This window comes from Esox lucius, chromosome 19, assembly GCF_011004845.1.
Source record: "Esox lucius isolate fEsoLuc1 chromosome 19, fEsoLuc1.pri, whole genome shotgun sequence".
Lineage (NCBI taxonomy): Eukaryota > Metazoa > Chordata > Actinopteri > Esociformes > Esocidae > Esox > Esox lucius.
This window is the reverse complement of record NC_047587.1, coordinates 4,806,836-4,831,873: the sequence shown is the minus strand read 5'-3', so window position 1 is coordinate 4,831,873 and position 25,038 is coordinate 4,806,836. Positions and strand designations below refer to the sequence as shown.

The window sequence follows — 25,038 nt, the reverse complement described above, 5'->3', positions numbered from 1 at the left end:
CAGCTGGCTCTTTGTAAGGAGCTAAAGAGGATCCCCAATAAACAATAAACTGATCCCTGTAACAGACGCCCCAGAGAAGGAACAAAATGTCTGACGCTGGTCATTACAGATGTCCCAGAGAAGGAACAAAATGTCTGATGCTGGTCATTACAGATGTCCCAGGGAAGGAACAAAATGTCTGACGCTAGTCATTACAGCTACCTGTATGGGGCATTTATCAGTGTTCTAAATAACGTTCTCACAAAAAAAAGAGAACATACAGGGAATATCCGAACATGGGATCAAAGGGTTGCACCCTCCTTTTGTAGAAGTGCATGGTTTCTGACCTCCAGGTATAGAAGGCCATAAAACACAGCTCTGGTCATAAATCTGATTGAAGTGGAGAGCGGCTTGGCCTGCCCGTAGGTTGCCTCAGGTCATTAACACAGGTGGGAGGCAGTGGCGCTACAAAGCAACTACTATGATCTGGTCAAATTAAAAACACACCACAGTTCAAAGGTCAAAGGTCCAGGCAGTATCTGCTCACAGCAATACGCACTGTTGTCACATTCAGGTTCCTTCAAACAACGACGCCTCATTCAATGTCATATTCTACTGTCTCTAAACAAGATGTGTGAGCCTGCTGTGAGCAATGTAGCATGGTCCCCTGTAATGAGCAGAGCTGGGCACCAAACCGTGAATACCTTAATCATTAATGAAGTAAACATTTTCGTTAACGATATAATGTTTAAGTTAACTGTAAAAATCATTAGCGGATTAATTAACTTCCATTACATTTAACTTACGTTAACTCAGGTTTGCTAACCCAAAAACTTCATAAACATACTTTTAAAACCCTCTAAAGTCCAAGCCAATGTTTGCTTCAGTCCGGAGTGGGGGATCAAATCCAATGCAAGCCCATGAAAATACTCAAAAAAGGCTTATTTTCTTATTTTTCGCATTTTGTTAGATGTTTTAGTGGTTTTTAGAAGAAAAAAAAAGTTTTCTTATAATACAAATGTATGTTAACGTCTATAGCTAACTTAACTTATTAACGGTTATCGACGTAAACTTTTTGGTGAACCGAATGACGGTTAACAAACGTAACTTTTGATTAACTGCACCCAGCCACGGTAATGAGGAACGCTGGCTCGCCGTCTCCATCAGCAGACGCCAGATGTCTCAGTGAGGGATGGTTTGCTCTACTTTCATATTGTCTGGGTTCTGTCCCACTTTGTCCAATTGTACACAGAGTTCTGAATGGCCGGTCTGCTTATGTGCCACAATATGTCATGCCCACCCTGCCCTTGAACTGTACTGCTGAAGCGGCCTGTCTACACCACACGTGCCCCTCGTGACCTCACGGCCGTACATTTGAGGACTCTCCATCCTTAGGAGTTCACAAGCATTTGACTGGCTAGACCTCCAGATTGAAGTTGTTGATCGATGTCAATGTCGTGGATCAATGCCATCCATTGGGTTTGTGAGATATGTGTGTTTTCCTGGCAATGACCGTTTGGATTTTAAAGGAAACGTTTAGATGAATAGAGGCACCGACACCAGTTCAGTGTGCTGCAAGCAGTAGAACTCACGAATCTCGTCTGATGGAATCCATGGCACCAAAGCTCCAAGAGCGGCTACACGGAATGGATTTACAGCCAAACCAATTAGGATTTTTATTGATTCTACTTCTGTCCTAAAACTACGCAAAAGTGTTGCAGTCAAATGAGTCCCTATAGGCAGGGCATGAAAGAACAAAAGAGAGGGAGATAGCAGCAGAGGTAGCCAGAGCGATAGAACGAGACGGAGAGAATAAATCAGGATTACATTAGCAATAACTCCAGAAAGCCACCACTCTTTCCATGATGTGGGCTCCACTGTGCCAGACGTTGCTCAGAGTTCATTGAACCCATACACATGACCCTGTTGAATCTCTACGGTTGAACCATGATGGTGAGTGAGCACAAGATCAGGGACAGTTTGTTGCATTCATCTCCCACCCTAAGCTACAGGTGAGCAGGATGTGAAGGTGCTGGTACTACGCACAGGAAAGCAACAAAACCTAGGATACTACATTTGAAGTTCCATTACCCTCTGTTGCCCAATCACAGATGCCAAAACTGAAGGGCCAGAGGTCACTGCATCAGAGACTGACCATACTATCCAGTGCACTAGATATTCATCCCAAAACTTTGCTCTTGACAGTCACACCAAGTCATCAACTAATCACACAGAGTCGTGACATAAAAGGAGTGGAATCATTAGCATTACTAAACCCAAATTAACTGTGCTTAGGAACACGGCACTGTTTTCAGAATAGTAAAAGCAAGAAAAGAGATCAATAACAGATCTGATTATTTTACATAACTAATATACAGCTCCAGAAGAAATTAAGAGAACACTGCATCTTCTTCTTTCCTTTCCAGAAAAGGAAGGTTTTGAGTGAGGAACAGAAGCGTTCAAATTGCAGTGGTCTCATCATTTTAACCATTCTGTTCCTTTTCGACTATTTTGGAAAGTAAAGAAAAAGGTGCAATGGTCTCTTAATTTTTTCCATACCCATAGTTCTAGAGGAGTGGCCATTCATGAGGACCCTCCCTCTTGGAGGCATCCATTATTACATTGCAGTGGTTTTGAGTCTTGCCAGTCATCCCAATCTCAGAGATGGGCAGTAATATTTTTTTGTACAGACCAGTCATTACTAGCAATGGAGCCATCCACTTCAGATTTAAAAGGCTATTTAATGATGCAATAAATCTGTGGGGCTATGCTGAGCATGGCTAACAAGGACATAAAGATATGAAAACACTGAGGCACGCAAAACCACGGTGGGAGGGTTTAGAGTGGCCTGCCCCGCTGCGGTTTTGAATTTGGCGAGGGATGATGATGTCATTTTGTTGGGTGTTTCAGGGAGATTCCTGAGATAGTTTCCAGTGACTGTGTTGTTTTTAAAGAATGGGTTGGGCATTACCAGTGGTTATAGCCGAGATGGTGACTGGGACACATTCTGTATGGGAAGTCCTGCTGTTTAACTACTTATTCTGAGACTTACAAAGCATATTTGTTTCACGGAGCTTGTGGGGAACATTGGATATCTTCATATATTGTCATTAGTTTTGTTGTTAACTGCGGCAGTATCCAAAATAATGCAGAGCACCAGACACAGAAACATTAGTATGTGCAATTCCTCCAAAGGCAAATTATCTGGATTTATTTTTCAAATAAAGCATTTCTTAATGGCTCCTTAATAGCACTTGATCTCCACTGAGGCTCTGCCAGTAGCACAGAGTGAATTCATTGGAAAGTAAAGAGCTTGATGGGACTACTGAGCATATCTTGAGTCATTTTCCCAGGATGCCGTATGAGGCTTCACACTTGGCTGAGGAAGTACAATCTGTGATCAAAGAGAGCAGCTCAGATGAGACATTGTATACAGGCGACATTGGGAATGCATTGTCATTCAATGTAATGGAGGTCAGCCCCCTGCCTCTTAGAGGGAATAAAGGCTTTAGAGTGGTTTATTATTGGATGGAGCGAGACAGGCAGACACAGGTAAGACCAGTGTAATGCACAACAATCACAACGTAATAAATGGCGATACAAAATGACTGCTGTGTCATTTCTCATATTCTCTATGATGTTTCAAAGACATTATTCCATGCTCTAGCTCTAAAACACTGAGCAGGAGCCTGGAAACAAAAACAATTCGACTGTATAAGAGCAATATTTTCACTTTTAGATTGTATGGTAAATGGGACTTTGACAGGCAGGGGACTGACCACATGAGGGATTTAAGTAAGGTCCCTGAACATATTCAAATCCTCCTCCATTAATTCCCAATAAGTATCCCCTGACAAGGCCTTGAGAGGCAATGCTCCTGTGATAAGCCATTTACTGGTCAGAGCCGTAAACTGAACTTAGTGAGATTATTCACATTAAATCCAAATTGCATAAATCGTGGTTTATGCCCATCCAGTTAAATGACATGCACAAAGACCTTTGGTGGGGCCGAAGAAATCTCCCTTCACATACTTTTAACCTCAACCTAGCGCTGCTCTCAACAATGTCTGGAACACAGACAGTTCAGTTATTCCTTAAAATAATAAACATTGCAATGATAACAGATAAGTAAACACACTGTGTTTTTTTATCTTTCTTCAGCCTGCCAGCAGGGTCATGTAAAACAATCTTATGAGGCATTGCATTACAAACACTAATGCTAGTCCTTAGAAAAACAAGTTACAGCAACATCAGACAAACCTGTTTTCTAACACCTGGTTATGGGTACGAGTTAGTGGTCATGCTACATGATGGTTTCAGTGTATCTCTCATGAAACAGTAGGTAGCTCTATCTGGATAACAAGCGAAGTATATCTGGATATGAACAACATTTGTATTTTTACTCATGTTGTAGCAGTATGACGAGGGGGCATTTGGGCTAGTTTGAACATTGTCTTAAAAGCCACTTACTCATTTAGTTAAACTAAGCTCATTGTCTTGTGTTGCAATAAGAACCCCCCCCCCCCCCCCCCCCCCCGCCACTGAAATCAATGAAAGCAAAGCAGAACTGCATTGCATTGCATCCAATGGCAGCACCAATAATCCCTGAGGTTCAATTATCAAATTCAATCAAATGTGGATCAGTAAACTTTCTGCAGACACGTATTTGGTAACTCAATGTCCCCCCCCCCCCCCCATTGCCCAGAAGTATCTGGTAGCCTCCATGACTGGAATGGACACTCTGAGGTCCACGTGACAACTCAGACCTCCAGGGAGAACAGAGCGAGAGCACAGAGGTCAGCATCAATCGTCCGCCCCTCTGCCTTTGTTTGGGTTATCACACAGCTGGGGGTGCCCGCAGAGGGCAGAGGGGCCCAGGGTCTGTCCCAATGCTCCAACACCCCATTAACACAGGAAGCAGCCTTGTGGCTACGACCAGGCACTTCTCCATGAAGGGTGTCACAACACATCGGCATCCATCTGCATCCTATGGGGTTGTGACAATGAGGTTACAAATGAAAATAAGCAGCAGAATATATGGTGCTACTACTATCATATAGCAACATTTTAACTGGTCTTTGTTGCCCTGGTCTTTGTTGCTCTGAGCTATTGTTGTCACAGAACACAACCAGTTGTGTAGTAGTAACCAGAGTCACCACAAGCAAACACAGTGTGGGCTGGCTGTTGCAATAATAGCATTGCTATCCCTGTCTGTCTTTGACTCGTATTTAAGAACTTCCTCTTCTCTTTCACAGCCCAGTGTCCTGCCCTTCCTGACAGACCTCTTGCCATCCCACTTGTCAAGTGCAGTCATTTTGGCAGCACCGCTTTTAGGCACAGGCTGGCCTACTTTTAACCACCGATAGCAGTGCAAATATACCAAACCAATCCCCACAGGCACATCGCAGACAACCCCAGGAGTTTAAAGCAGGGCGCAGAGCTTTGTGCTGTTCTCTTTCACTGTCTCTTTCTCTCATTTGTTTCCCTCCATTTCTCAGTCCACCGTTTCTCAGCTCTGGATCTAGTAGCAATACGTGGGCACCAACTGGTCCAAATCTGTGCCTTTCTGGCTGCAGCTAGTAAGAAGATGAATTCATAGGACGTGATAACGTTTGCAGGTGTGAAGATTATCAAATAGGATGTGATAATGACTACAGGTCAGAAGAAGATTATCAAATAGGATGTGATAATGACTGTATGTCGGAAGAAGATTATCAAATAGGATGTGATAATGACTGTATGTCAGAAGAAGATTATCAAATAGGATGTGATAATGACTGTAGGTCGGAAAAATATTATCAAATAGGATGTGATAATGACTGTAGGTCGGAAGAAGATTATCAAATAGGATGTGATAATGACTGTAGGTCGGAAGAAGATTATCAAATAGGATGTGATAATGACTGTAGGTCAGAAGATTATCAAATCGGATGTGATAATGACTGCAAGTGTGCCGAAAGTTATAGGGGTAGAGACTACTGTTTCAGCATCTAGCATAGTTTTAACTTAAAGCAGCAAATACCAAAACATTTACATCATCCGACCAGTAACTGGAAGGTTACAGGATGGAACGCCTGAGCCGCGAAGGAAAAAAAATCTGTTTAGCTGGAGAGATAATCCTAATTGGTCATTTAAGACGCACTGGGTAAAAGTGTCTGCTAAACAACCAAATTGAAAAACATTGATTTAGGCAGAACATAATTATTTCTTTTTCCCCAAAGGCTGCTTTAATATAGAGTATTGAACCAGATTGCAATGTGACATTTACTTGGAAGCTATGGAAGAGAAGTACGCCAGGTTTGCCATTTCAATACGGTTCCTCGTCCCTTATCTTGGGGCCCCCTGGTGTCCTGAGAGGGATAATATTACCATAAGACATTAGAGGGAATATTCCGGAACTACTGGAGTTCCGTTGAACTAGTTACGCTGCTTTCTTCTAACCCCAGAGAGGCAGAGACACATTTGCTAGCATTCATCACCACAATTAGCTTCCAGCTCTTCGCATGCATCAAACCCACCATCTTTTGTCGCTGTGCTCACAGATCTGGTAGCCAGACACAGCATTCAGCTCAAAGGCCTTGAGAACTTTGTTAGTTTAATAATGCATCTCTGGAACATTCTTTTCTGAGACTGAACTTCATGGGGTGAGAAAAAGGAAATCTGACCACGGGTTTCCTTCATTTGGGGAAAAGGAGCTAGACAGGCACTAGTTGGGTCTTATTATTCAGTTAATAACCAGAGCTGGGCACCAAACCGTTAATCCGTTAATCGTTAATTAACAAAGTTAACATTTCTGTTAATGATTTAACATTTAATCCAATCATTATTGGACAAATTAACTTCTGTTACATTTAACTTCCGTTGACTCAAGTCTGCTAACCCAAAAACGTAATTAATACACTTTTAAAACCCTCTAGAGTCTAAGCCAATTTTTTGCTTCAGTCCGGAGTGAAGAACAAGACCAAATCCAATGCTTGCTGTACTGAACCTCTGGGCCATAGATAGTGTGGCAGTGGGGGGGGGAGGGGGGGGGGGTGGGGAGTATACCTATTACTTGGAAAAAACATGGTCTGTGATTGTTTTTCTCCATTGTCGGTCCCGGAACAGCTCAATAAGGTTGAGTACCATCCACTTGGAGAGCGAATGAGGTACCCATTTTCAGGTGGAGAGGAGGGGCTTCGTAGATCACAGAAATTATCCAAAATGCTCTTGTTATCAAGAGAAGAACTCCATCTTTCACAGGAAAAATACTTCAGTCTTTAAGTTCTACCGTTCAGGGGAAATGAGGCACTATGTCAGCTTGATGACTGTAGTTGTTAATTTTTTTTATATCAGCTTCAATATCAACTGTAACTATGGAATCAGTTTCACACTTAGATGCTTTTAGGTGTTTTTAGAGTAAAAAAAATGTCTTATGATAAAAATGATAACTCTTGACGGTTATCGAAGATAACTTTTGGTGAACGGGTTAAAGAGGTAACATTTTCAAAAAGCTATTCCAAATGTGGGCAGAAGTGTCTGGGACAAGGCTCTACGAAGACAAGGCTTTCATAGAGCAGTACATGAGAGAGGCTCTCACACGCACACCTGTCTGGCTCTTCTGGCTCACACAGGGCAACATGCTCAGGCAGGGTCTGACACACCTGTCTCAAGCTAACTGGTCACCTGCTCTTCCAGTCCCTGTGAATCACTATACATTTAGTTTCTGTGTCTGTCTGAGTAACACGTCTCAATGAGCAAACCAAGTTATCGCATTCATCAGCACTATTAGTCCCTTACTGATCATGTACTTGTAAAGCACTAAGGTTCTATCCTCTATCTATTATACATAATAATATTTCACCCCATTTTTCTAATTTCATGGAATCAAGCGTGTATAAACGAACTTGTCTTAATCTGTCAATTCCAGAAAGCTTGGGAGAGGCTAAGATCAGGACGTACATCTCAGAAACATGCACCAGCAAGCTTCTTGTCCAACTGCCTTTTAACTGAAGTCAGGTGAACCGGGAGTCAGAGTTAGTCAACTTGCAGTCACCCGTCCTCCTTTAAGGAGTTACTGGAGCGCAGTCAGTAAGAGAAAGCCCTGTTAGAACCATCGCTAGTTCAAATATGCATTGCCCATTGGAACTCCTGGGCATAGCCAACGATGACATGACCTGGCATCGCACCAGTTTGTGGTGGCGCCTTAGCACTTCAGTAAAGTACATTAGCACACTGCTCCCTCTGCAGACCAGCTCAACATTTCAGAACTGAAATGCTTTTTAATTGTCCGTGTTTATGACTTAAGCCATAACAAAAAATGTAAGGTGACCCAAACAGTGAGACTTAAGTAAAACTACCATACGCTTCCTCAATAGAGACCATCTGAGCCCTGTTATTATCTACGATGCAACATAGACAAATTCAAGACGAATGTAAAGCAATTGCATGAGAAATGCAGTGGAAGTCTGCAGAAGCAAAGACACTAGGTTTTTGAAAAGAGTGTTAAATAATGCATTATTTTAATTTTAAAAAGGACATGGTGTAAAGGGCACCCTATTCTAGTTAACTACTTTTGACTAGAGCCCTATTGTCACTGGTCAAAGCTCTACTGGCCCTGGTCAATGGTAGGGCACTCAGGAGGCATCAGGTGCCATTTGGAACGCTGGCCAAATTAAGCGCCGGTCTGAACTCCTTCTGTTTCCTCACGGAGAGCCTGTTCTTAAGCCTCTCACTGACAATGAAACAAGAGTCTCACGGAAACAAGCATGTGTTCGCAAAAAAATGAAATAAAAAATGAAATAAAAAAAGACATATACCTTTTGAGGAGGAACGCGTATCATCTGTGGTCAGTACCAGACGAGGCTGAGCTCAGCTACTTTGTCTCAGAGTGAGGGGGAAAGCGCTGCCTGTGTCAATAGCCTTTCGCTTGACATTTAATGTGTCTCTCTGTGTGAAAGGAATCCTTCTCAGCCTGTCAAAGGCTCAAAATCTACACACACACACACACACACACAGAGCCCCACCCATGTCCACAGACCCAAACTAATGCATGGTTCTCTCTCACATATGTGCATGCACACACACATACTAAAACTAGAGAGTGAAAGTGGACCGGGGAATATCTGTCAAGGCTCAGGCACACTTTTTTGTCTCTGTGTTCCCTGCAGTAGGTCAGGGTTAAAGGGTGAATGGGTTCCCAGCAGAACCCTCCATGTCTGAACTGACAGCACAATTAGACCCCTGACAGACACAGCCAAAACCAGACAAGGACACCCAAAATGGCTCTGTCCATTACGGACCTATGTGGAAAAAGAAGAAAATGTGTTTCTTATTGGACAAGTAAAAGTAGTTTCCCCCTGTGGTGGTCCATATTCATCAGCTCGGTGCCTAATTCAATTAAACTCAATGTGACCCAACATTTGCTCTGAATGAAAGTTATGATCAGAGTTACACCAGAAAGGTGCCTGGTTATTACCGCCACGAGAGAAGCAAGACAGATGACGAGAGGCATCCTCTCTTGTCAGGAGTAATCTTATGAAATTAATTCGACTGAAGTGAAAGGAGGTTACAGGGTTTTTCTGACTGAAGCAAGGGACAAGGCTGTAAGAGCTTTTTGGAACAGAGGAATGAAGCGCAGAGACACACACACACACACACACTCCTGAGGTCACCGTTCTGATCTCTCACGGGCGGTAATGGGATAGCACTCCTCCAGAGCAGAATTCGTTTTCCATCAGCAGTTCCATGGGCTCTAGGAAGTGACCCAGCAAAAAAAAAAAGTCTAATGATGTGATTTTCAGTTTCCCTACCAGACGGCCACGTGACGCAGGTCGGCCGTGACATCGACAATGGCTCCAGTCAACTGCTATAACGTTGTTGCCTGTGCTCTGGACACCCTCTCCCTGGGATAACACTGGCCATGAGAAGGACACGGAAGCAGGCCCACGTTTAGTTCTCTGGGACAGTGACATCCCTGACGCCTGACGCCTGACGCCTTCCCATCTCCGCTGTGGTCGACCACAGTGTGTTTGTTCACGCCGATCCTCGTGCATGTCCCCTCGGCAGCGAAGGCACACATAAAGTGGGTTTATGCAAGGCTAGAATCACAAAGCCGTCTGACAGAACAGCCTGCATCCATCTAACAGATCCATTCCAGCAAACAGGCCCGCAAAAAACACAGAGCGTGAGCATGGAGTGGAAGAGTGACAAGCGGTCAGAAGACGGAACACGGAGGCCTGTGTTCGACCCAGATGTGTCACTGGATCATATCTGTTGTGTCAGTATACAGTGAAGACGCGCAGATGGCCTCTGACAGATGCATGTGTAAGCCATACATACAAATCATTTATTTATTCAAATCATTTATTTATCTCACAAATTGCAGCAAAAATATATATAATTTAAGTAGAAAAAAATACACAGGAGCCCATTTCACCCATTTTTACTCATCAGCAGTACTTATAAAACTTGAGGCTGAAATCACGTAAAACCTCTGGAGTGAATCTGTGAGTCAGTGGGGGTAATGAGTGAATCTGTGAGTCAGTGGGGGTAATGAGTGAATCTGTGAGTCAGTGGGGGTAATGAGTGAATCTGTGAGTCAGTGGGGGTAAGGAGTGAATCTGTGAGTCAGCGGGGGTAAATAAGACATCCAGACATCTTAATTTCATTCGGTGGGCTACAAGCATCTCTGATGTTATGATTCTGTTGACAACTCTCTCAGCTAATCTTAAAGTCCCATAATGAAATATTAACACAAGGCTGCAAACCACTTCTGAGTGATGGAATGTAAACATTAGCAACTAACATCATCCCAGCTTTCCTCAGATAACACCCAGGAATGGCGTTGGGTAGAGATATCCACCAAACGCACACACAGGCAGACAGACAGACAGACACACACACACACACACACGCACTCCCTGACTCTCTGACAGATTGAACATGTCTCATGGAGCAGTGGTCCGGGTTGAATTGTGTTTGCTACACCAGCATGCTCTGCTTTAAGAGCAGCAACATGCTCAGAAGGGCATGCAGATAAACATGCCCCTCAGTCACTCTCTGCCGAAACTCCCATGTGACGGCTCCAAGCCGCCAAGTCTATTGACACTGAGGTGACAGTGAATCCTGTCTGATTGCATGGAAATGAAACGATAGGGGATTACGTAGTAATGGCATACTAAAACTGATCATTACTGTCCCTTTCAATAGGCAGAGACAGGACTTTTAGTTATGCAGGTGTTATGTATTCTGGAAGACTTTCTGTGGAGAGAAAGAGAGAGGGAGAGAGAGGGAGGGAGAGGGAGAGAGAGAGAGAGAGAGAGAGAGAGAGTGAGAGAGAGAGGGTGTATTTTTTATGTGTACATGCATATGTGTAGGAACATAACTGAGAGCCATTATTCATAGTTTACGTATCTTGACTCAAGCAGCAGAAACCAAGTCTTGCACCGACACGCCATACTGCCAATCTGAGCAACTAGAGTCAGACAGACAAAATACATATTGTCACTGACAATAAGCACTGAGCAACATTATAGTATGTGACAAGAAATCACAAGTTATAATTCTATTGCTGTCCGTATCTCTTTCAGATTGCACTAAAGCGTCAGATTACAGAAAATAACAGGATCAAATAAGTTTATTGTACTATTGATCCAGAACTACATTTCAACCAAAATCCCAGTCTGCATGCTGAACTAGAGTGCATCCAGGCTACAATAAGGGAAGTAATCACTCGCAGCCAGGCTATAGAGAGTGTGACTGTTTGACAACACATGCTAAATCGGATGATTAAGCCACATGCTGCCACTAGTGGACCCCAACTTCCTCCTACTCATAATTTTTTTGCTTCCTCGTGCAAAGGCTTCCTTAACAAAAAGTCACAGATTTTCCCAAACACATGACATTCTCTACTGGTCTTTAACAGGGGGATACCGATAACCTCTGCTTCACGTTAAGATTAAATCCGTGGAAAATAACGAATCTGGACGCCATTAAATTCACTCAGTTCCTGGTGTATCACTGTAGGTTTTTCACTGGATTGTGTATCCGAGCTCTCCTTGGATACAATGGCGACGACACTCAGTTTCTATCTGTCTGTGCCAGTTTGCCAGCTGCGTGTGTCATCAGAGCAGTGAATGAGAGAGTGAGACGGCTAAATGGCTTCCTTTTTCTCTCCCACAATCCCTCAAGGCATGTGAATAATGTCAAAGATAAACTTCAGGCACACAATTCATCTCCCCCGTCGGGGTGCCTGCTTTTGATCACGTCTTAGTGCTCGATCGTCTGAGGTTAAGTTGACAACAGCACCTCCTCGAATCAAATGTCTGTGAAACCCCAGTGCCAGACACCATATATTTACAGTGCCTACCCTGGCACCTCCTGGAATCAAATGTCTGTGAAACCCCAGTGCCAGACACCATATATTTACAGTGCCTAGCCTGGCACCTCCTGGAATCAAATGTCTGTGAAACCCCAGTGCCAGACACCATATATTTACAGTGCCTAGCCTGGCACCTCCTGGAATCAAATGTCTGTGAAACCCCATTGCCAGACACCATATATTTACAGTGCCTACCCTGGCACCTCCTGGAATCAAATGTCTGTGAAACCCCAGTGCCAGACACCATATATTTACAGTGCCTACTCTGGCACCTCCTGGAATCAAATGTCTGTGAAACCCCAGTGCCAGACACCATATATTTACAGTGCCTACTCTGGCACCTCCTCGTCTCAAATGTCTGTGAAACCCTAGTGCCAGACACCATATATTTACAGTGCCTAGCCTGGCACCTCCTGGAATCAAATGTCTGTGAAACCCCAGTGCCAGACACCATATATTTACAGTGTCTAGCCTGGCACCTCCTCGTCTCAAATGTCTGTGAAACCCCAGTGCCAGACACCATATATTTACAGTTCCTACCCTGGCACCTCCTCGTCTCAAAAGTCTGTGAAACCCCAGTGCCAGACACCATACATTTACAGTGCCTACCCTGGCACCTCCTCGTCGTTAAACCCAGTTCTGCTCTGTAAGCAAGGGGCAAGTGTGTGTGTGTGTGTGCGTGCATTTGCGCGTACTGGCCTGTGCAAGTATCCACGTGGGTGAGTGTGTTTCTCTCTGCCCCAGACATTACAGGGGTCTGGTACAGGCCGGTACTGTAGCAGACCTGTCATTCCTGGTGGGCCATACTGTTGTGAGCACTGTGGGTGCCAGGCACGGACCTCACAGGGCAGCACTGGATAAGGAAAAAAGGAGCGCTAAATCCAACCTCTGAACGGAAACCCTGAATGGAACCCCTGAATGGAACCCATGAATGGAACCCTTGAACGGAACCCTTGAAATAAACGTTCAAACTGCGTACTCACCCAGCTGCTGCCTCAAGAGGCACACTCTCGGACTGAGTACCACACTGACATGAAACAGGTTCTTTACTTCAGACTAAATAAAATGTCAGAGGGTCACTGATTGATGGAGTGGCTGCCATGGGAATGGGTTCTATCACAAGGTGAAACCAACGATGGTGGATGACTGAAGATAAAAGCTCAAGCGGGTAATCTTTCTTTGGCATGAGCACACTTGTCCTGTGTGAGCTTATGGTTCCTCTATAATATCTGGCATGTGCACAGCTGTTTCTGATCTACTTATTGTAAGAAGCCCAGAGCATCAGTGTCATGTTTCTCTATACATTTTCCGTGACATGTCCAAAGGGAAATTACAAGCAAATCTTGCCTTGGGCTTGCAATGGCTGCCAGTGCGAATCCGACACCTAACAAGCTTCCTGTCTTGACAAAATACCACAGGCATAGAATGGAATCCAACACCTGAGCAGAATAAAGAGGCAGTAGCTGCCAAAATGAACCCCTCAAGGTGTTTGTGAGGGGAGGTCCAGGGTGGCCAAATGATTTAGCAATGGAGAACAGCCAGTAGTCAAGTCAAATCTCCAAGCAAGAAGATTTCACTACACATTCCGGCATCCTGTTAGCTTGAGGAAAGTATGGACTTGAAGTTGTGTGTTTAATGTCAAAATAGCTTAGTTGCTGCAGAATGAACTGCAGGGCTCTAAGAGACCGTCACAACATCTACAGGTACCCTGAACTTTGCGATTATGAAACGTTATGATCAATGCCTCATAGTTGTCACTGTGAAGTACAAGATCTCAAGCCACAGTAAGTCAACGTCCATCACAAGTAGGAACGTTTTACCTTTGAACTCTGAACTACCACAGAAGTCTACTTGGGGAATAAGAGATTGCCGCACTAGTCTTCTTTCTGACAAATCATCTTATGAACAGTTATGATAAAACACTGGCCTGAATATGACGTTTAGAAATACATTTTTAGATTTTTGGATGAATCGGAGAGGGTGTCCCGTGCCCCAGTGTCCCCTACGGACACGACGCCTCTGTGGTCAGGATGTTGACTTCCAGACCAGAAACCTCTATGGTTTGGGCTGCTTAGACAGGACACGGACAGCCCCTGGGGTCTTCTCTGGGATGTACAACCCTGTTGCACATCATTGCAACAGAATGCAATGCTGTGCAAATCATTTCCCCCCATATTTATTTGAAAATAGTACAAAGACGACATATTGAATGTTGAAACTAAGAAATGTTATAGTTTTTAATTTGATGCCAGCAACATATTTCAAAAAAGTTGGGACAGGGGCGTGTTTATCACTGTGTTGCATCACCTCTTCTTTGAACAACACTCTGGGAAATGAGGAAACCAATTGATGTAGTTTTCAAAGTGAAATGTTTCCCCAACAGTTCAGGGTCTGCTTTGTCGTATTTGTTGTTTCATAATGCGCCAAATGTTTTCAATGGGTGACAGGTCTGGACTGCAGGCAGGCCAGTTTAGCACCCAGACTATTTCCCTACGGAGCCATGCTGTTGTAATACGTGCAGAATGTGGTTTGGCATTGTCCTGCTGAAATAAGCAAGGCCTTCCCTGAAAAAGATGTTGTCTGGATGGCAGCATATGTTGCTCCAAAACCTGTATATATAGTTCAGCGCTGACTGTTTGACAACACATAGGGTTGGATTACGCACTGGGATTAAACTTCATCAGTTACATCAACAGCCACAGACATCAAAGGGGTGCTTTGTTGTTTGTAATTCATCAGTGTCACCAGCTGTTTGTGAACTGAGATCAATTGAGGTTTCCATTGCACACAAGTACTGGCAAAACCCTTTCTGATGCCCATACAACAGTGTGTTCTTGCATCACCGTGCCACCTTGCAGCTGGTTCACTACTGCTGGCAGCTTTGGCTTGAGAAATGGGTACATAAGTAATAGGAGAGCTGAGGTAAATATCTACCATGCCTTGCCACCTCCTGTGACCTGTTATGTTCTGGGTGGCTCCAAAGCTGCTGTGGGAAGGTGACCTCTGCACTGTTGACCTGGCCTAGAATTCAGGGACTATCAAAGCCAGATTTCTTTCCAGTTGAGTCTCAAGTGTGACTCTTAGATAATCTTCAAGACTTTGCTATGTCTTTCATCATATTACAGTTGCATCATCTCATTGAAAAGCATGTTGTCCATGTTCAAAACAACGCCCATGTGATCTTGTTTCTGAAGCAGAAGTAATACTTAACAGCAGTCTTGTAAAGCAAAATCAGGCCTGAGGCTTAAAAATTTTATTAGCCTGGTCCTCTCTCTGTCTATGGCATTTTGCCCAGTCTCTCACTTCATCTAAAATGGAGAAATCTGTGCTGTCTGATCAACCTTGTCTCTTGGAAATACATTACAGTGTACAGTGGATATAAAAAGTGTACACACCCCTGTTAAAATGCCATGTTTTTGTGATGTAAAAGAATGAGACAAAGATAAATCCTCTCAGAACTTTTTCACCTGCCATCATTTAAAATGATTCTGATTAATCACAAATAAAGTTCAGCTGTTGCAAAAACAAACCCAAAAGCACGTGGGAAAATGTGTTATGGTCTGAAGAAACCAAGGTTGAACTTTTTGGCCATAATTCCAAAAGGTATGTTTGGAGCAAAAACAACACTGCACACCACCCAAAGAACACCATACCCACAGTGAAGCATGGTGGTGGCTGCATCATGCTTTGGGGCTGTTTTTCTTCAGATGGAACCGGGGCCTTAGGGCCTTAGGGTGGAGGGAATTATGAACAGTTCCAAATACCAGGCAATTTTGGCACAAAACCTTCAGGCGTCCGTTAGAAAGATGAAGATGAAGAGGAAGTTCACCTTTCAGCACGACAATGACCCAAAGCACACATCCAAATCCACAAAAGCATGGCTTCACCTGAAGAAAATTAACATTTTGGAATAGCCCAGCCAGAGCCCAGACCTGAATCCAATTGAACATCTGTGGGGTGATCTGAAGAGGGCTGTGCACAGGAGATGTCCTTGAAATCTGACAGATTTGGAGCTTTGCAAAGAAGAGTGGGCAAATATTGCCACGTCAAGATGTACCATGCTAATAGACTCCTACCCAAAAAGACTGAGTGCTGTAATAAAATCAAAAGTATTCAACAAAGTATTAGTTTAAGGGTGTGCACACTTATGCAACCAGATTATTTTGAGTTTGTTTTTCAATTGAATTGTTCATGTTATATGTCATATTAAAGGTGAAAAAAGTTCTGATATGATTTATCTTTGTCTCATTCTTTTACATCACAAAAACCTGGCATTTTAACAGGGGTGTGTAGACTTTTTATATCCACTGTATATGTAAACTTGTGAAAATCAGAATTATATGTTACATTAAATCAGGAAATATTACATTGCTTCAGCTAAAACATGAGAAGTGTTTTCAAAATATAAGAATCCAGGGATGGTGGTGTCATTTCCCATACACCATCCCTTTCCACAACTCTATTTAACTGTAAATGCACTCATCACTGCCGGTCTAACATAACATTTACAAATGGAGTGTCACAGATTCGTGTAAACTACCCTTCAATGCATTATATCATTGAATGTTGGCAGCAGGAACTTTTCCCTCTACGGTACGTTCTCATTTCACAGCATTACACAGATTCTGGTTTATTATTTTCACTGGCTTTGAATGTTTCCTATTTCTCTGTGAACACATTTCCTCAAAAGCATCACCCCATGGTAACATCTGACTGCTCTCCTGACAGTAATGCAAACTGTTGACTTTGTGACTACACCTCCTGTTTTCTGTATAAACTGCCCTCAGATTATTTCCCCGAGGGCTGGGCTGGGCTCGGGGCTGGGCTGGGGGCACTGTTGGGTTGGAAATTCTTTACTGGCTTTTGCTGTGGCTTTCAAGCTAAGCTGGTGTACGTTGTTTCTGTCATGAATGACATGTCAACCCGTGGGGCTATTAGGAAATGAACTGCTGTTCCAGCAATAGCGTTGTGTGTCATGGGGGTTCATTGTCTGTGATAACAGTATCCACTGAGGTGCTGCTTTTAGGTTTGGCATTTGTAGATCCTAGGAACCAGCTATCCATTTCCACTACCTCATTGTATGACAGGTTGCAGCAAAACGGCCCAGTTAGTGACATTTGTTATATTCCTTATCATTTTTCTGATCTGTGTGTTGATCCGCACCTGCTGCTTGTTCTCTGCTCCCTCGCTCTCTTCATTCTGCCTATAGACTCATGTTCCCTGCTCCCTTGCTCTCTTCAGTCTGCCTATTGACTCATGTTCTCTGCTCCCTCGCTCTCTTCAGTCTGCCTATAGACTCATGTTCTCCGCTCCCTGGCTCTCTTCAGTCTGCCTATAGACTCATGTTCTCTGCTCCCTCGCTCTCTCCAGCCTGCCTATAGACTCATGTTCTCTGCTCCCTCGCTCTCTCCAGCCTGCCTATAGACTCATGTTCTCTGCTCCCTTGCTCTCTTCAGTCTGCCTATTGACTCATATTCTCTGCTCCCTCGCTCTCTCCAGCCTGCCTATAGAGTCTTGCAGTAGCTCGGCATCTTTCCCATCTTTTCCATTCTCTATATTGGGTTTAGCTATACAAGGGAAATAAATATACTGAAATCATGAAATTACACTATACAGCAAGGACATATACAGATGTCTGGCTATATTTTGGCACCTTTGTTCCAGTCTGGCTGTTAGTCTGGCTTGGCAAGGTTAAGCTGCTTCTGTGTCGAGAATTTTACCATCCTTGTTTATTTCATCCAAGGTGAGTTGACATTTCAGTCAATGCTTTAGTTCTGTGGTGTCCAGTGATGTTACAGTTTGAATGTGTAAACATGTATTACACAATAGCAAATTTACTAATTGTGAGCTCCTTATTGACTACATTCCCTAACACTCACCATTTGTATTATTTACACATTTTGGTTAGACACTTATTTTTAGAGTCCCAATTTCCACATGTAGATCAATAAATCAAATGAATTTTATAAAGTCCTTTTAACATCACCAGTTGTCACAACAAGCTTTTAGAAACACTCAGTTTGAAAACTCCTGAAAGTAAGCAAAAACAGTGTTGATGTTCTATAGATAGTAACACAATAAAAAAAAAAAAAATCTAAACACTGTGAAAAGCAACTGCTTGCTAAGATTAGGTTTAGGTTTAAAATAAGGTTTATGGTCAGGGTTAAAGTTAGCATTAGTAGATAGTTAGTCAAAATGTTACTGATAGTCAGTAAATAATCTGTAGAGCATCTACACACTTTTTGGACCTAAAATAACGCATTATCTACTTTTTCTATTGCCAGAGCAGAAAAGAATGAGCGAGTAAATAGATTAATGTACGATGACCAACCAACCAGTTTGGGAGTAATTAGAAGGTCTATTTCCCTGCTTTTGAGAGGAGATGGTTACTGTTACTGTTACAACTGAACTAACAACACATGCACTGTATATGTAGGAGATACCCCACTGGATGTACGAATCTGAAGAATCAGGTTGTCATAACCTCCCACCACAAGGAGGATGATGGGTAAATGTATTGAGAAATACTGAAGTATGGTTCCACTCATTTATTTACTGACAATGTGACCTTATAAGGGCCTCTACACACAAGCCTAAGACCAAGAGCTCTCTGTGGTCATATCACACAGGCAGGCAGTGTAACAATTACACTTGGACGATATTCGTCACCAATTCTAACTATGACTGATGCCATCATCTCTGACCAAAAAGCCCATTGCCGTCACACAAGAGGATTGGGGGGGGGGGGGGGGGGGGGGGGTGAGTGAAGGTGAGAGGGATGTGGTGTTATAAGTGCAAAAGAAACGAGGGAAAGCAATCACTTCAATGGATCTGGAGTTCTGTTTATGAAGGTATAGGAAAATAGCTCTGGTTGCAGTTATAGATGCCATAAAGATATGCAGTGCCTGAGAGAGGGGCCAATGTTGCCATAATACTGAAAAATCACCTCAATTACTCACTTGGCAGAGAGAGAATCGCCGGCACAGTACAAAGGGCAATGGTTACTGTAGTTGGGGTTGGGTGAAAAGGTAAACCACCATTCATAGATTTGATAAATCGTTATTGATTTGAAAGAAGCATACTGGGAAAGTAATAACACTCTACAGTTTAGTAAAAAGTTCAGGCAAAGAACATATTAAGCAAGTATATGTGCAAATATATATATATACATATATTTGATAGATAGATAATCTATATATATGTATATAGACTTTTATATATCACTAACATGTTGAACCAGCTTCCAAGGTGAACTCACTCAATTAGTACTCTAGTCTTTACCACAGGTTGTGCATCTTTCCTTCTTTGGTTTCTTCCATTTTCAGGTGTTTTAGTGACTTTCAAAACTAAACAAAATAGTGTTTATTTTTATGAAAACATGGATACCTGGGAACTTTCCAATCTTCCATCAGAGCGTGATTATCATGGCCAATTGGAACGTATTAGTCCAGGTTTGGGCACATCATATTAGGATGTTAAGGCTCCTATATAGAGAGGCTTTCCTTGATGTTAAATGTACATGTGGTAACAAACACAGACACTGTTTACACTGCATCACAATCAACACATCGATTTAACGATTTTGTTATAGAATAGACTTGATCAACCCTGCTAGGAAGGACTGTTTGGTTTCACCTTTGACCCTTTTGCTGCATCCTATAGGCCCACACTGAACCATCTGACATGTCCTCTTTCTCCTTCCCCTTGGCCCTGTTTAGAACAGCATCAGTAGGGTCCTCTCCTCTGTGTCTTCAACTCAGTCCCATTCACATCACTCAGAATAACGCATGATAACACTAATGTACCCTGGGGCGCTGTATTACATAAACCTGTTGGTGGTACAGAGCCACGCAGCACTTTAAATGCATACATTAAAGGTATCCTGATACAGGCAGTTATTACAATAGGTAAGTATTAGATTATGTTATTAGGTTAAAACCTATTAAATGCATTGCTGTGGTCTGAAGCCAGCATCCTAAATTGTAAATGCAAATGTAGAGATTGTTTTTGGTTAGGGACTAGTGCCTCTCAGAACGCATGTTTGTAACGCAGAGCAATAGAAAATGTCTCTTACATGTATGACATATATGATTGTACAGCATATCATGAATTTGAGGAATGTACTCGATACAACTGACAGATAATAGAGTGTGTGTGTGTGTGTGTGTGTGTGTGTGTGTGTGTGTGTGTGTGTGTGTGTGTGTGTGGCGAGGGGGGGGGGGTCTACAGATGATCCCTGCTAGGCGCATCGTCAATTTTCAAGCATGCCACAGTAATATTACTTCAGTGTTTTAACTTAACTATGAAGAATCCTTCAGAATTGGAGCCTGGGTGAGTCACATAATCCTCCATGGTACACAACTTACCAGTTGCATTCTTCCCGCAAATGAGGTGCTGACACTGCTGCAGAAACCCCCATAACTCCGAGTCGTTGTTAATGGCTTGTTCCAGGGACTCGACAGTAAACTTTGGGATCCCGTTATTTTTCTGCACCAGAGCGCTGCGTAGTGCCCGTGCGTACACCTCTCGGAAGAGACTCTCTATGCACGCAGTCAGGTAGATAGCTGCGTGCTCGTGGATTCTCACCGCAACTCGGCTGTCCACCAGCCACCTGAAGAACTTCCCTACGTTGAAAATTAGTCCGCACCGGAGCGACTTTCCACGGCTGAACTTGTCTTCAGTGCTCATATTGTACATGGACAAGGCACTGAGTGCCGCGGTGATGCAGTTCACCGAGATGGTCCAAGACATTACAATCTTTATGGCACTTTGAATCTCATATTTGGTGCATTTGGCATAGCGCAAACTCAGGCGCTGCGCTTCCTTGGCGACCCTCACCAGCGCACGGCTGATAAGGACGGAGAGTCTAGCCAGGATCTCCTGTGACACGATCCCAAGCCTCAACTCTTCGTCCCTGTTTAATGCGCTCTCTATTTCCCCGAGGCTCCATGGCACGTCCTCTAACTCGGGTAGTTTAGCGCACTGTCCGGAGCACTCCAGGTTCTCGGCGTCTTCGACCAGGACGGTGTTGACCGTGTCCAGGCTGTTGTGGCGACTGTGCATGGAATCGGTTAAATGCCAGAAATTCCCCCCATGCGCATACGGTGGTATATGTGCCTCTGAACAGCACAAGGAAGCACTGGAAGACCTGAAGGAGTCCGCAGCTCCACCATAACCCGAATCAAGCGTTAAATCCTCCAGGGTCCTCGCAACTGACTTATTACTACTCCTTGCCATAACTGCACATCATACTGTAAAGAGGGCTTCGGAATTAATGGCACAAAACGTCCAACAACGCCGCCTAACGCAATTAAATTTACGCAAGTACAGCCTGAGTTCGATGTGTACCAGACAGTAAACCGTTTGTCTTTTCTTGTTGTCTTTAATGTAAACACACACACTTGTTAGCCTGTTCCTCAGTCCAAACTATAACTTCGAGGTCGTTGCATCGTACTACATAATGCAGCAACAGTGGTCTGTGTTTTACGCAGCAAGAGCTTGATAGATGGAGGCGGGGCTATGCAGAAAATAGTGCTTCAAACTGCCAATACGGGGTCACTCAAGCATAGAGTTTTTCAATTAGGACCGCCTCTTGTTATTTAAATTCGTCTACACGGTTCCGTCAACTCAATATTAGGATTGTAAGAAATGCCAATATTAGCTTTTTTTTATGGATAACTAAAATGTAAACTGAAAAATAAACTGTCCTGTAATTTGCATGTCCTGAAAAATCAACCACAATGGTCTGATTGTAAATAATTTGCATTATTTCGTCATCCACAACAGTGCAACGAATGTTTTATACTATTGGTAACAACGTTTACTCTCCTTTATATATTTTACATACAGCAAAGAAGGTAACACGACTCAGGCACATTAATAATGGATAGCATGCATAATGTATCTCTCTCTGTAGTCCCAAACAAGGAGATGGCTAGAGCTCACTGAAAGGAAGACATCTGAATTCCTTTTCAAGGTCATACGTTTCACTGCAGCATTGTCTATGCTGGGGAAAAAAATATTGACCACGGCTTGAAAAGAGAGAGTTACACCAGGGAAGGCCCTGAACTAATGTAAAGCTCCATGTCATAGCTCTGTGTTTCAAAGAACTGTAGATTATCCTGATCTGGTGCACTGTTGACATCTGTGGGATTCAACAAGAGTATTGTGGGTCTCTTGGACTGTTTGCTACTTAGTATATATCCCTGGAGCAACAGTGAACCCTAGAGGTGACAACAATGCACAACAATGCATACCTCAATCTCCATGCCAAAGCTGGAGCCCCACCACAGACAAGCAACACAAGGGGCTGTGCTTTGGCAGTGATTGCCGGTTGGCACTTTCCAGAGTTTGTTTCAACCCCCGACCCCTGGTTTCCATCCCCAGCATTTATGCTGAATTTGCTTGTACATGCAAGGTTTACCGTGATCTTAGGCACACACCCACTATCAATCTGTTTCTTTATGCTTCCCCTCTGAGAGGACACAAGCCCTAGAACAGTGTCTGTGCATCATGCCCAGACAAATTCCTGGCTGTCCCTGTCCCAGGTCCACCTGTTCACACTGACTTGATTTCCCCGGGTGAGCTACCAAGTCCTGTATCCAGTTAATAAAGAGTTCAGCCTTTACACTGTCATCTTGTTATGTGGTGGACATAGTGTTAAACCTTTACACAGTCACCTTGTTATGTGGTTGACATAGTGTTAAACCTTTACACAGTTACCTTGTTATGTGGTTGACATAGTGTTAAACCTTTACACAGTCACCTTGTTATGTGGTTGACATAGTGTTAAACCTTTACACAGTCACCTTGTTATGTGGTGGACATAGTGTTAAACCTTTACACAGTTACCTTGTTATGTGGTTGACATAGTGTTAAACCAATACACAGTTACCTTGTTATGTGGTTGACATAGTGTTAAACCTTTACACAGTCACCTTGTTATGTGGTTGACATAGTGTTAAAACTTTACACAGTCACCTTGTTATGTGGTTGATATAGTGTTGAAACACTGTCATGTTATTGGCTCTGGATTCCATCATGTTCAGCTTTTCAGTTATTATTTAGATGCTAATCGAATCAGCTTTATTTGCAGATTTTGCTTGGTGCAAATGTGTTCAAAGTTGTAGACAAAATATAGTGACAGAATACATAATCAAAGTTGACATGCTGTATAAAACACACCAGGATGGAAATTAGCCCATTTAAATGTATCCATTTATAGGCACTTGTACACTTATAAAAATGTCTTAATGTTATGTATATTTTTGCTATTATTTCACATTTGACAATTTCACTGTTCAGAATGACGCTATGTTATTCGGTGCATCTGACAAATAAAAATACTTTGACACTGTTTTGCCTTTCTGGTGATCAATGTGATGTTAGTCTCCCACCTCTGATTGTAGGAGATGATGGAGCCTCAGAACATTGATGATGTAGCTGAGCCAATAAGGAGCTGAGTCAGTCCTAATCTTGGTGGGTGGAGGTGGAAAGCCTTACATGAAGCCAACTTTCAAATTTGTGTTTATGTTAAGATTATGGTTGCTATGCTACCAACCTTGTCCAAATAATTATGCCCACAATTTTACTGTATCTCACCAACATGTCAACTCCTAAATTATTTTATTTTGCCCTTATGTTCAAAGAAAATTTAATTTAATTTTAAGACCCGAAGCAATACAATTTCATGAATTAGTTAAAGCTGAGAGAAAATATGGTGACTCAGGGGTCTGTCCATCTGTCATGGCAGGCAAATGCTCAATGGGCTGGTTTGTTTTTACTCGTGGGCTTAAATTTTTTCTCAAATAAATCCTTCACTCGCCATTATAAGGCCCTGGTGGAAACAAACACAGATGCATCTCCAAGTAATTTTTCCCCCCATAATTCAAATCAAAAGGGACACAATCATATATGCTAGACTCATTACACAAAGTTAAACATTTTAAGCTTTTTTTGTTTCAATCTTGAAGATTACGGCTTACAGTTCATGGAAATCAAAAATCCAGTATTTCAAAATATTAGCATAAAAATGTATTTAGCATGAAGTGCTCTAAAATCTCCTGGTAGATGGCGGCATTGACTCTGGACTTGATAAAACACAGTGGACTAACACCAGCAGATGACATGGCACCCCAAATCATCACTGACAGTGAAAACTTTACACTGGACTCCACACTTCCTCCAAACTCTGAGACCTTGATTGCCAAATGAAATGAAAAGTGTACTTCAATCTGAGAGGACTTTGGACCACTGAGCAACGGTCCAAGTAATTTTTCTCCTTCGCCCAGGTTGCTTGTGCACCTTCTCCCTTCCAGTCAATATTCCATGAATATGCTTTGATACAGCACTCTGCGAACAGCCTGGCCTTTCAGCAATGTCCTTCTGTGTCTTACCCTCCTCTTGGAGGGTGTCAATGAGTGTCTTCTGGACAACTGTCAAGTCAGCAGTCTTCCCCATGATTGTGGTTGTTTGTTCTGAAGGCTCAGGGAGTTAAATAGTTGATTAGAGCTCTACTCAGGTCGACGCTGGTGGCACAACGTCAACCTGACAAAAAAGGATTGAAATGTTTCACGTTGTGCAATGAATCTAGAATATATGAAGGTGTCCGTTTTTTATTTGAATTACGGGGGAAAAAAGAACATTTCCATGATATTCAAATTTTTTGAGATGCACCTGTATGCTGGTTGGGGGGGGGG

The 25,038-nt window shown here is 42.9% G+C and overlaps 1 protein-coding gene across 2 annotated transcripts in view; it reads right to left on the bottom strand.

The window, feature by feature from the left end:
- btbd11b (BTB (POZ) domain containing 11b) overlaps positions 1-21,816 on the bottom strand; it is an 81,051-nt gene extending 59,235 nt beyond the window's left edge. For both annotated transcript variants that reach the window (XM_010883370.3, XM_010883371.3), the window contains exon 1: positions 20,707-21,816. In XM_010883370.3, the coding sequence (XP_010881672.1) occupies positions 20,707-21,577 (871 nt within the window). In that variant the 5' untranslated portion in view covers positions 21,578-21,816. The remainder of the gene's footprint in view (positions 1-20,706) is intronic.
- Positions 21,817-25,038: the final 3,222 nt, after the last annotated feature.